The 11640-nt window shown below is 49.1% G+C and overlaps 1 protein-coding gene across 3 annotated transcripts in view; it reads left to right on the top strand.

The window, feature by feature from the left end:
- The window catches only part of Ush1c (USH1 protein network component harmonin), a 46551-nt gene that overhangs the window by 11332 nt on the left and 23579 nt on the right, over positions 1–11640 (top strand). For all 3 annotated transcript variants that reach the window (XM_031384308.1, XM_031384306.1, XM_031384307.1), the window contains exons 5-14: positions 3285–3393; positions 3500–3524; positions 3695–3752; positions 4013–4107; positions 6357–6441; positions 7392–7451; positions 7610–7666; positions 7771–7913; positions 9250–9315; positions 10336–10460. In XM_031384308.1, the coding sequence (XP_031240168.1) occupies positions 3285–3393; positions 3500–3524; positions 3695–3752; positions 4013–4107; positions 6357–6441; positions 7392–7451; positions 7610–7666; positions 7771–7913; positions 9250–9315; positions 10336–10460 (823 nt within the window). The remainder of the gene's footprint in view (positions 1–3284; positions 3394–3499; positions 3525–3694; positions 3753–4012; positions 4108–6356; positions 6442–7391; positions 7452–7609; positions 7667–7770; positions 7914–9249; positions 9316–10335; positions 10461–11640) is intronic.

Genomic DNA, 11640 nt, shown 5'->3' with positions numbered 1-11640 from the left:
TCTCTCTCTCTCTCTCTCTCTCTCTCTCTCTCTCTCTCTCTCTCTCCATCCCCCGTGTATGTGTTTGTGTGTGTGTGTGTGTGTGTGTGTGTTTATGTGTCTGTGTCTGCTCTCACATGTAAACATTCCACCACTAATCTCTATCCAGCCCTTGACTGCTTTCTTGGGTCAAGACAAGAACCTGATGCTGTCTGGCTGATGCCTCTTGCTACTGCCACTGAGCCCCTCCCCAAGTCCCCTACTTCCTGAAGGAGGAGCAGAGTTAAGGCAGGCCCCTGCAGCTTGGTACTGGCACCTTTTAGCCTAATGTGATGTGAAAGAATATAGACCCTGAACCATGCCATTCAGCTCCTGGCCTTGCCTTCCTTGAGTCGTGAGACTGTACTGGAGTGTAAAGCCATCGGCCTGATCAGGCTGTTGGAAGAACAGGGGAGTGAATGAGACAGTCACCATATCTTTTTGATATACCAGGGCTGTGAGACTGACAGGTCCACACAGAGCAGGGCATTGGTGAACACTCCAACAAAGAGTCAGTACGCATCAGATGAATCAGCCCTATTTTACAGTGTTCACAGAGGTGCAGAGGCCGATGGGCATCAGAGCCAGGCTTTGAACTTGGGTGTCCTGGAGCCAGGTCAGCACCCCAGGCTTCTCCCCTGCAGTCCCCACACTTCTGTGTCTGAGCAGGGACAGGCAGGCCTCCAGGTCTGAGGGCTGCTTTTGTCTATCCAGGTAAAGAGACTTCCAGAGATTTTGTTATCAACATCCCTATCAGAGGACAAGCCAGGGGCTTCAGGGGGCTCTAGAGCTAATGGTGCAAGACCAAGGAGGAGGGGGTGGGGACAGCAAGCTGACAGTCAGGGCTTTGTTCACAATCCCTGTCTCAGGGCTCCTGGTGGCATCTGAAATTTCAGCCCCCTCATTGTTCCTTCCCTCGGTGGCACATTTTCCAGCCCAGAAACACGGCCAGAGGAGAGAGCATAATGAGCTCCCCTCTTGGGGACAGCTGGGCCCCTCTTTTTTCCAGAGCAAGCTCTCCTCTGAAGACAAATGCTTCCCTGAAGAGCCCCATGAAGGAGGGCATCAGGGCGCACTCAGGAAACCCAGACATCCAACTTTTCACCTGCTTCTCGGGCTTATGAAATAGCGCTCCCCCTTTTGGGGGCTGTGAGGCCCATCTCCTCTTTTTCCCAGGATCCCTAAGATTGTCATGTTACTATGAGTGCCATACAAAGGCTCTTTTGCAGGGTTCTGTGTAGAGCCAGGAGGGAGAGGGAAGTTGATCCTGCAACCCTATCCAGGGGCCATGGGGGAATCACTCCGACCAGGGTCCTGGGCAAGTTCCTGTAGTAACAATACGGGGAACTCCACTCAAGAGGATCTAGGAGAAAATCGCCTTCATCCATTGACCAAACCAGGGTTTAAGTTTCTCGTGCTGGAGGACACATAGAGATGATTCTAGAAGTCAAGAGGGATTTGCCCTGGGATGCTGCAGGCCCTGCAGGGGCTTGAAGCCTCCAATAGGTCCTTGTCCTGGGAATTCTGTCACACTGTTCCTGTCCCCTCCAGAATACTTATGTATTTTTTAAAAACCTTCTTTATGTTTGACTGTGTTCTTTATTCGTGTAAGTATGCAACTGGCTGTTTACTTGTGTAGAAAATGATTCTGCCAGACTTTCCTGTCCCTGCTGTAAGATGCACAGAGTGATCGCTGCCTTCTCGTGGGGCTCCAGGGCTCTGAACCTGTGGCAGGACTCCATAGCAGCAATGTGCAAGGAACTGCAGCCAGGCTTGGCCGCATGCCCTCCTTTTCCAGACACCCAAAAGCCAACATGTGTTGTCTGTCATGGAGACCCGGCGACACATCCCAGCAGCCTCCTCGCTTACTGGGTGACTCTGAACAAATCACTTCCCTTCCTGATGCCCTGTCCCTTCACACTGCCACAGTGGTCCCCACATAAGGGCCCTTTGGCAGGTTCTAGGCAGGTTCCTGCCCTTTGGAGTTGTTAAAAAAAATAGGTTCGGGAAGCTTTCCAGATGTTCTCTTTGAAGTCAATGTCCCCAGAAACGCAGCAAGTTCTTTGGTGAGGCTTCCTGTCAGGACACCGAGATGCAGGTTTGTGTCCCAGACAGGGGGTATGCCCCTTCCTAGCGGTAATGAGAGGTAACTGTAGATTGTAGGCTGGGAACTAGCCTGGTGACCGTGTGCCCTCAGAGTCTAGCCTGAGGCCCCCACATGTACCAGCCCTTCTCCAAAAGACCAGCAGTAATGCATGGGGTTTCAGGGAAAGTCGCAGCCTCCGTATGCATGACACCTGAGCTCTGTACCCATGCAGCAGCACTGCCTTTGTGTTCTTGGGCAGTACACCATTGTCTCGCACCCCTTCCCTGTCCCTTGCTCATTGCCAATACACGCCTACCTCAGCTCCCCTGTCTTCTCTCAGGAGACATTGATGCCCATGGATCGATCCTTCAGCATGTTGGTGGAGGCAGCAGCAATGGCCAGCAGGGGGCAGTCTCATCATGCACTGCCTCTTAGAACTGGCTCAGGAGGCCTCCTTAATAGCAACCATTTATTAAGAAGCTGCTGTGGGCCCCGTACTGGCTGGCCTTACACACTTACACATATGTTTGTTTAATCCTCAACAACTCCATGGTATTCCCTGTTTTATATAGGAAAGAAACTATGGTTTAGAGAATCCAAGAGACTTGACTCATGTCGTATAACCAAGAATTTTAAAAGGATTTGAGCGCAGGAGAACCAGAGCACAGAGGCCTGTGCTCATTCTCTGTTTTTTGCCTGCTCCCAGAATTCAGAAGTCAGTTTAACGGCATTGAGTTTCCATGGGATGGAAACAAAAGAGATTATACATTTGTCTTAGTGATTTGAGCTTGGGTCAAGTGTCATGGGTCCCCATTTCAGCTCTCAGTGTGTGTTGGTAATTGACAGAGACAAAAGCCTGCTTCTAGGACAGGGAGGGACAAAAGCCAGACAGGGATGTTGGATTGCAGAACCTGGTTGCACCTCGGTGGGGTGACAGAGGCCCCAGAGATGGGGACAGAGTTCCAAATCCTGCCTTAGCTCTATTACCCACCAACTGCATGCCTCTCCCCATCCCAGATCTCATGTTCTCCATCCTGCAGCTGAAAAGTGTTGTCTGCCACTGTCGGAGGGTAGTTTGGTGGCCACACAGTACTAGAGTACAGATTAAAGCTTTCTGGGAGTGGGCCTGCTCCCCTGCTTGGCACTCTCCCAGACGTCTGTTGTATCTCTATCTGCCAAGGTAGGGGATGAAATTGTCCGGATCAACGGCTATTCCATCTCTTCCTGTACCCATGAAGAAGTCATCAACCTGATCCGCACAAAGAAGACCGTGTCCATCAAAGTGAGACGTGAGTGAGGCAGTATAGGAGTGTCACTTTGTGATGGGGTGGGTGGGAAGTGGCACCAACCCCAAGGGCATAGGAGCTTTCCTAACCTGCTGTTTCCTCCCCACAGACATCGGACTGATCCCCGTGAAGAGGTAAGCAGGCCTCTATCTCTGAGTCTCCCATAGGCCAAGAGTCCTGGGATCAGCCCAGCTCCTAGGCCCAGAACTAGCATTGTTCCTAGGCTTGGGAGGTGGAGAAACATAGGTCCCAGCTCCTTCAAGTGTGCTTACTGGCTCCACTTTCTCTTCTGCCTTCTCCTCAGCTCTCCCGAGGAGCCCCTCAAATGGCAGTATGTGGATCAGTTCGTGTCGGAATCTGGGGTAAGAGACTACCTGCCTTGGAGGTTGGGCAGCTGGCCTTGAAGGAGGGATGGGTCTGGGGAATGTAACCTCCAGGGTTTCCCATAGGTCGCTAGGGCACCTGCCACATCCCTATGGCATAGGTAGGTCTTCAGACCCACACCCCAAGGATATGATGTCTCTGGTCTCTATGAATACCCGGTGCTTAATATGGAGGTCTCAAGCTCAAAAGGCCACCGAATGCATGTAGACCCAGTGACCTGATTCTGTCTCTCCTTCAGGGTGTTCGAGGTGGCCTGGGCTCACCTGGCAATCGAACAACCAAGGAGAAGAAGGTGTTTATCAGCCTAGTAGGCTCTCGGGGCCTGGGCTGCAGGTAGGTAGCAGGCATGCCTGGGTTCAGTCACCAGCCTTTAGGTGGGTGGCATGGCCAGGGTTCAGTAACAACTGGTTGACCCCAGGCTCCCCAACACTTCCTCCCCCTTTCCTCACCACTGCTCCTGAGGACTCTTGTCCACTGGCTATGGGTCTTGTGCACTGGTGATGATGAGGAAGTTGAGAGCCAGAGGTAGAACTCCATTCTATATGAGCCCTTCCATCACCACAAAAGTACATTCTCCAGCTAGGCATCTGCCATAGTTCTCTTGTCACTGATGGTTCTGGAAACCTTATAAGAGGGGCCAGCGAAGCCTGCAACTCTAGCACAGTCAAAAAGAGATCTGAGGCTAGCCTGGGATTGATAGACTCTGTCTCATAAAATAAAACAATGAACAACCACACATAGGAGCTTTGGGCTGTGTGTAGTGGTCTTGTTGAGATGCAGGTGCTACAGTTGCTGGGAAATGTGTTCCAGCCCTACCAGGCCATGTGTCTGCCTCCAGACTTGGAGCAGTAACTGAGCCCCAGGCCACTCTGAGCCATAGTCTCTTCCTCTTTAAATACCAGGGAGGCATAATAGTATGTCATGGTGCTATTGCAAAAAACACAAAGTAGTGTGTTCTGTACCCAGCAAGTAGTAAGAAACTGGTAAATGTTAGTTATTATTAGTTAAGCTGTTCTTATTATTTATTTTCATTTGCATTTATTTAACACTTTTATAATTTTTATTTAAAATTCTTTACTTACATGTATGTGTGTATGTGTGTGTGTGTGTGTGTTCCTGTGTTTGTGAACTTGAGTGTGGGTGCCCACTGTGGCCAGTAGAGGGCATTGGATTCTCTGGAGCTGGAGTTACAGATGATTGTGAGCTGCCTGATATGGGTGCTGGAAACCAAACTCCAGACTACTCTTTATGAGTATTAAGTAATCTTAACTGATGAGCCATCTTTCCATACCCCAAATTATTTTTGTTTTGGTTTGCTTTGGTTTGCTTTTGAGACAGGCCCTTACTGTGCAGCCCTGGCTGGCCTCAAACTCAACAGAGATCTGCCGGCTTCTATATCCTGAGCCCTGAGAACTAAAGGTGTGGACCACCATGCCTGTCTCCATAAATGACTTTTAATATCTGTCTGTGGGTATGAGGATATAGCTTGGCTGGTTCAGTGTTTGTCAAGCATGCCTGGTTTCAGTTGTTAGCATTGTATAGACTGAGCATGGTGGTGCATACCTGTAAATCTCGCACTTGAAAAATGCAGGCAGGAAGACCAGACACCCAAGGTTAACCAAGGCTACATTTTAGTGCTTGTTTTAGTCTGAGCTAGATAAGACCTGTCTCAAAAAAATAAAAATAAAATTTCAACTCCCTTCTTTCTGGAAGATGGAAGCCTAATGTAGAAGTTAACCCCACAGATAGTTACAATGTTGCCTGATATAGAAGTTAACTCCACAGATAGTTACAATATTGCCTGATATAGAAGTTAACCCCACAGATAGTTACAGTGTTGCCTAATGTAGAAGTTAACCCCACAGATAGTTACAGTGTTGCCTAATGTAGAAGTTAACCCCACAGATAGTTACAGTGTTGCCTGATATAGAAGTTAACCCCACAGATAGTTACAGTGTTGCCTAATGTAGAAGTTAACCCCATAGATAGTTACAGTGTTGCCTATTGTAGAAGTTAACCCCACAGACAGTTACAATGTTGTGTGATAAAGATGCTGGTGGAGCTACACCCTCCCTCAGGGGTGGTAAATATGTTTCCTACCTCTCATCAGTTAACAGTGGCATCCTGGAGTACACATCTGTGAAAGGTTCTAAGTTGGTACCCAGCTGGGTGGGAAAGAGGGCTGTGATTGATTACTGATGTCTGCCACAGACCTGGGAGAAGAAATAACACCACAAGAGCATCCTTGCTATTTATAATTGAGAAGCTCAAGTAACCTTGGGGGCAATTAGCTTAATTGGGGGTCTGGTGAAAATTTTATAGGGAATGAATGGGAAAATTCTGGAAAGAAGACAAAAAGCATGTGTAGTATGTTGGGTGAGGGGCTGAGGAGATGAAACCACAAGGCGTTTCTGCCTAGGGCAGCAGTGGAAATTGGACTGGAAGGGAGGATAGAGACAGAGGTCCTTGGGACTTGAATTTGTGGCAGAAAGCTACAAGCTGGTCATTGAGAATGAACAGAGAAGAGCTTCAGGGGTTACATCACAAGGGCAGAGCCTCACCCACATCTCTGCTTCCCACAGCATCTCCAGTGGCCCTATCCAGAAGCCTGGCATCTTCGTTAGCCATGTGAAGCCTGGCTCCCTATCTGCAGAGGTGGGATTAGAGGTAAGGACCAGATGGGAGAGGGATGGGGGAGTCACACACTGACAGATGCTGCATCTTCTCACATAGCCTTTTCCTGGCCAGCACTGGCTGGTGACTTCCTAGTGGTCTCTTGGGAGACTATTGTAGAGAAGTGGTACTTGAACCCTTGGTAGCCTTCTTCAGCTCCAGCACCCAGTGGTCATAAGTTTGTAGTGATATCAATAAGAGCTGACATTCTGCACTCTAAGCTCTGCCACAGCTCTGAGGATTAGGTACTAATGTTACTCCATGCTAGGGAAACCAGACCAGGCATTGTTTCTTCCAAGGCTATTGTATGTACTAGAACTTGGGGCTGGAAGTCAGTCTCCATGGTGTCTCCTCAGAGCTGTGACTCTTAATCAATTCTTGAGGCAAATTCCTCACCTACAAGATAAGGATTCTAGGACCTTCCTTCTAGAGTTGTTGTGTAAATTAAGTTACCATTTAGGTTGGATCTATGCCAGGCACATAACATTGATCAATGTCAGCCATGACTGTTACTAGACTGAGGGTCCAGCATAGCCTGTGCTATATGGGAAGTCCAAAGCCTTCTGTGTCTATTAACTAAAGCTTGTAAAGGAAATATTATAGCTTAGCAAAAGATATTAACTTCTAATAGTATGATATTTGATATCCAGTAAGACCATTATGGAATGGAGAGGGTGCCAGAATGAGCTTGGGGCCCTCCCAGAGCCCTATCAGAACTTGCCACCTGGTCTGTTAACTCAAAGAATGTGGCTGTGTGACCACTGGCCTATATGTTTAGCACGCCAGGAGACCTTCCTGTAGATGAATGTAAGGATTACATACATACATACATACATACATACATACATACATACATACATACACACATACATACACACACACACACACACACACACACACACACTGCATGCACACCCACTGGCCCTTTTCTCTTTCTCCCCCAGACAGGAGACCAGATTGTGGAAGTCAATGGCATCGACTTTACCAACCTGGACCACAAGGAGGTGAGATGTAATGTCTCATACAGATACCTGCTGTATCTCCTCTCCACACACTTCTTCCAGCCAATGCCACTGTGGCTGAGACCCTTATGCTCTTGGCCTGCACTGCTCCAATCTGAGTGGCAGGCCCCAACTGACCATCCCCCTGCCTTTCTCCACAGGCTGTGAATGTCCTGAAGAGCAGCCGCAGCCTGACCATCTCCATCGTTGCTGGAGCTGTAAGTCCAGAATGTGGTGATGGCCCCTGTGTCCCCTAACCAACTCTGTAGCAGAGAATGTCCATATTCCCCAGGGCCTGAGCTTCCTTTCCCACTCCTGACAGGGCCGGGAGCTATTCATGACAGACCGGGAACGGCTGGAGGAGGCACGGCAGCGAGAGCTGCAACGGCAGGAGCTCCTCATGCAGAAGCGGCTGGCCATGGAGTCCAACAAGATCCTCCAGGAGCAGCAGGAGATGGAGCGCCAGTGAGTGGCCTGCTGGGGACCTACCTCCCATACCAGACATAACTAACTTCTGCCTGCTTGTCCTGGGTCATTTGGATTCCTTCTGTTGTGTTCTCAGTGGCAGAATAGGTGTCCATCTTGTTCCTTAGAGAACCTGGCTCCTTGCTAAAGAGCCCTGGCTTTCTTCTTCTTCTTCTTCTTCTTCTTCTTCTTCTTCTTCTTCTTCTTCTTCTTCTTCTTCTTCTTCTTCTTCTTCTTCTTCTTCTTCTTCTTCTTCCTCTTCTTCCTCTTCTTCTTCTTCTTCTTCTTCTTCTTCTTCTTCTTCTTCTTCTTCTTCTTCTTCTTCTTCTTCTTCCTCTTCTTCCTCTTCTTCTTCTTCTTCTTCTTCTTCTTCTTCTTCTTCTTCTTCTTCTTCTTTTTTGTAGCTTCTGATTATGTATTTTAATTGCTTTATTATTTTTTCTTTTCTATTTTTTATTAGATATTCTATTTACATGTCATATGATTTTCCTTTTCCCAGTTTCCCCTCCCAGGAACAAACAAACAAACAAAAACAACAAGAACAAACCCCTGTTGGCTCTCCCCTCCCCATGCTTGCCACCCCATCCTCTCCTACTTATTGGCCCTGGCATTCCCCTACACTGGGGCATAAAACCTTCACAGAACCAAGGACCTCTCCTCCCATTGATGATCGATTTTGCTATCCTCCACTATACACATGCTGCCAGAACAATCAGCCCTACCATGTATACTCCTTGGCTGGTGGTTGAGAGACTTGGCTTTCATACACCAGTACTATACAAGAGAGGTTCCTGCCTGCCATAGTGAGCACAAGCCTGCCTATTATGTCTCTTTGTATTCAGGGCTTTGTTTATACTGCTAGTTTAGCTCCCATGGTCTCCCTGGGAGGTAGACAGCATCAACCCATTAAATAGGCATGAAGGCTAGGTCTCAGTAAGTTGAAGCTGCCTATGTCCAGAATCATAGGAGGCCAAGCTGGGAGTAAACAGTGTGGGTCAGGAGCCTGATAGTCGCCATGGGGGCCCCTAACTGTGGTGATAAGCGCCACCCCTGCATGTTTGAAGTAACAGACTGAGAGAATCAACTGGATAAGCAACTCATAAATCAAAACCACTGTCAACCTACCAATTCTGACACACTTTGGGTACTTACTAAGTGTTTGGAAAAGGGAAGAGAAGGCTACTCCATCTCCTCCAGCCCAGAATTAGCCCAGTAAACTTTACCTTCACATAGGAGCTGGTCTTCAGGTGCCCCTGCCATCTGGTCCTGTGCTACAGAATCCCTGGCCAACAGGACCACAGAGGCTCACACAGGCAAACCTCTATCTGTGTTTCAGGAGGAGAAAGGAAATCGCCCAGAAGGCTGCTGAGGAGAATGAGAGATACAGGAAGGAGATGGAGCAGTGAGTGTGTGGAGTTCAGCCCAAGTGCCCACGGCTGCGTGTGCTGAGCACGCACATGTAGTCAGAAACACGGGCACATCTGTCATTCCACGACATATAGAATCATGCGAAATCCATAAACTGCATTGACCTCATTGGCTCAAATCCACCCAGTAGTTCCAATCTCCCTCTTTTCTTGTGACCATAGTTACTATCATTACACCCACACTGCATATTACATGCTTCATGGCTATGTATGAGCAGAAGCCCCAGGAACAGGTGGGAATTGCCTGGCTGTCAGTCCCTTGATGCGTGTCAGTCATTTGACATACACTGGATGGTCTGATGACCAGGGATTGGAACTGTGGTCATTACAATGTCACTTGTCCTTCTCTTTATGGGGTCCAGGATGGAGTGTCACTCCCTTCACTATTCTAGCGTGCTGGGTGAGTTTCGGGGTTTGCCCTATACACCCATGTACACATACATTCCCAGTCTATTTCAGTTTATGGATGTCACCTCTTTACTCTTAGGAGGAGCTACCACGGATGGCCCTGGACACATGGTAGTGTCTACATGCACATTGTCTACATTGCTGAACCACCATCCCCACTCTGCATTTTTACTCAAAACAAAGACACGTGCTGCTTTGCATAATGGACTAGCTCAGGGCAAGGCACAGCCTGAAGCTTTTGTTTTGTACAAGGTAGAACAGAACTCGGTACAAGGGCTCAGCCTGCTCTTAGCACTGGACCTAAGCATGCTCATGGGAGTGTGGCAAGCCACCTGCAGACCCGGCTGACTGCTAGAAATCCTCTCTTCTCACAACCCCTCTTTAATTCTAACCAAACCTCTCATCTCAGTACAAGCAGAGCATGTTGCTGAGGCTGTGTGCACACTCAGTTTAGACACCCCACTGCAGCGGTGGTCCTAGCTTGGGCTAGAGTCATGAAACCTCCCTTTCCAAGCACCAGGTGAGCCCCTGAAGGTTCTGCCAGCAATCACAGGTGTGTGTGTGTGTGTGGGGGGGTCTCATTTCAGGATCTCGGAGGAGGAAGAGAAGTTTAAGAAGCAGTGGGAAGAAGACTGGGGCTCAAAGGAACAGCTCATTCTACCTAAGACCATCACCGCAGAGGTGCACCCGGTGCCCCTTCGCAAGCCCAAGTGTATGTATGACCTGTCCGGGATGGGATGGGGCCTTTCCAGGGCCTGGGGCTAAGGGCGCTAGACAGAAATACAATCTTTCTCCCCTCATCAGCACCTTCCCAGGTGAATATCCCAGGCTGTGTTTCCCTCAGGAGAGGCAGTGTGAGTGGGTGAGCATTGGCTAAAGTCTCGTGGTAGGAGAGTCTGCCCTCCCTCCTTCCCTGGGGTGGGGGATCTGTCTGGTTCATGTACCAGCTTCCACACTGTACCAAGTGACACAGACGCTACAGATCTTTGGGATGCTGCAGAGAGGACAGAGAGCTTGGTGGATGTGGAATTGGTTTATAGGATGACTACCTGAGCTTGTTGGATGCTGTGGTGTCTTCTGGACTGGTTCTGAACTTGGGCTGTGTTGAAACCAGCATGGAGAACGAGAGTAGGTCTCCGGTGGTCCAAGGTTGACAGGCAGCTAGGGAGGAGCTAGTCAAAGTGACCCATCACCTACATCCCTGCACGTAGGCAGGTGGGTGGAGGCAGAGGAAGGACCATGAGACCCCCATGTACCCACTGAAGTCTGGGGGTTGTGCCATGCTGGGCCTAAGCTCCCCCTGCCCTTCCCATCTCTGTTTTAGCAGTCATATGTTCTTCCTCCAGCTTCAGCTCAGGCCTCCATCAGAAGCTCCACCTGCTCTCAGTCCCACCCACCAGGAGGTGGTAGAGGAGAGGGGCCCATGGACATCACAAGTCCCTCATTCCTGGCTGGGTCTTCACTCCCATGCCCTAACTCTTTCTATTTATAATTGGCATGGTCTGGTTCTCTAACCTTCTTGTGCTCAGGCCTAGACTGTGGGAACCTCTAGATGGGAATATCCCTGGACCCCAAAACCAAGATTCCACACTGTGATGGGGTCTAGCTAAGCCGCCCAACTCCATATTTCCACCTGTGCCTCACAGGGAAACCCCTTTGCCAACAGCAGAGCAACCGTGCAGGACTTCTAGATTGTTCCATTTCACTCTCCCCTGGTACACTTCTTCCTGGCAGCAGAGCACAGGTCTCATCTCTCAGGGATGACAAAGCACCCTCTCACTAGCCTCCCCCACGCTAGTCTATATTTGCTGAGGATGTAGCCTGAGACAACTTTTCAGAGAGTAATTCGTATTTTAGACAGGAGCTGGTTTCTCTTGTGAGTGAAACGGGAG

This window comes from Mastomys coucha, unplaced genomic scaffold, assembly GCF_008632895.1.
Source record: "Mastomys coucha isolate ucsf_1 unplaced genomic scaffold, UCSF_Mcou_1 pScaffold21, whole genome shotgun sequence".
Taxonomy (NCBI): domain Eukaryota; kingdom Metazoa; phylum Chordata; class Mammalia; order Rodentia; family Muridae; genus Mastomys; species Mastomys coucha.
This window is presented reverse-complemented; position numbering and strand designations above follow the sequence as displayed.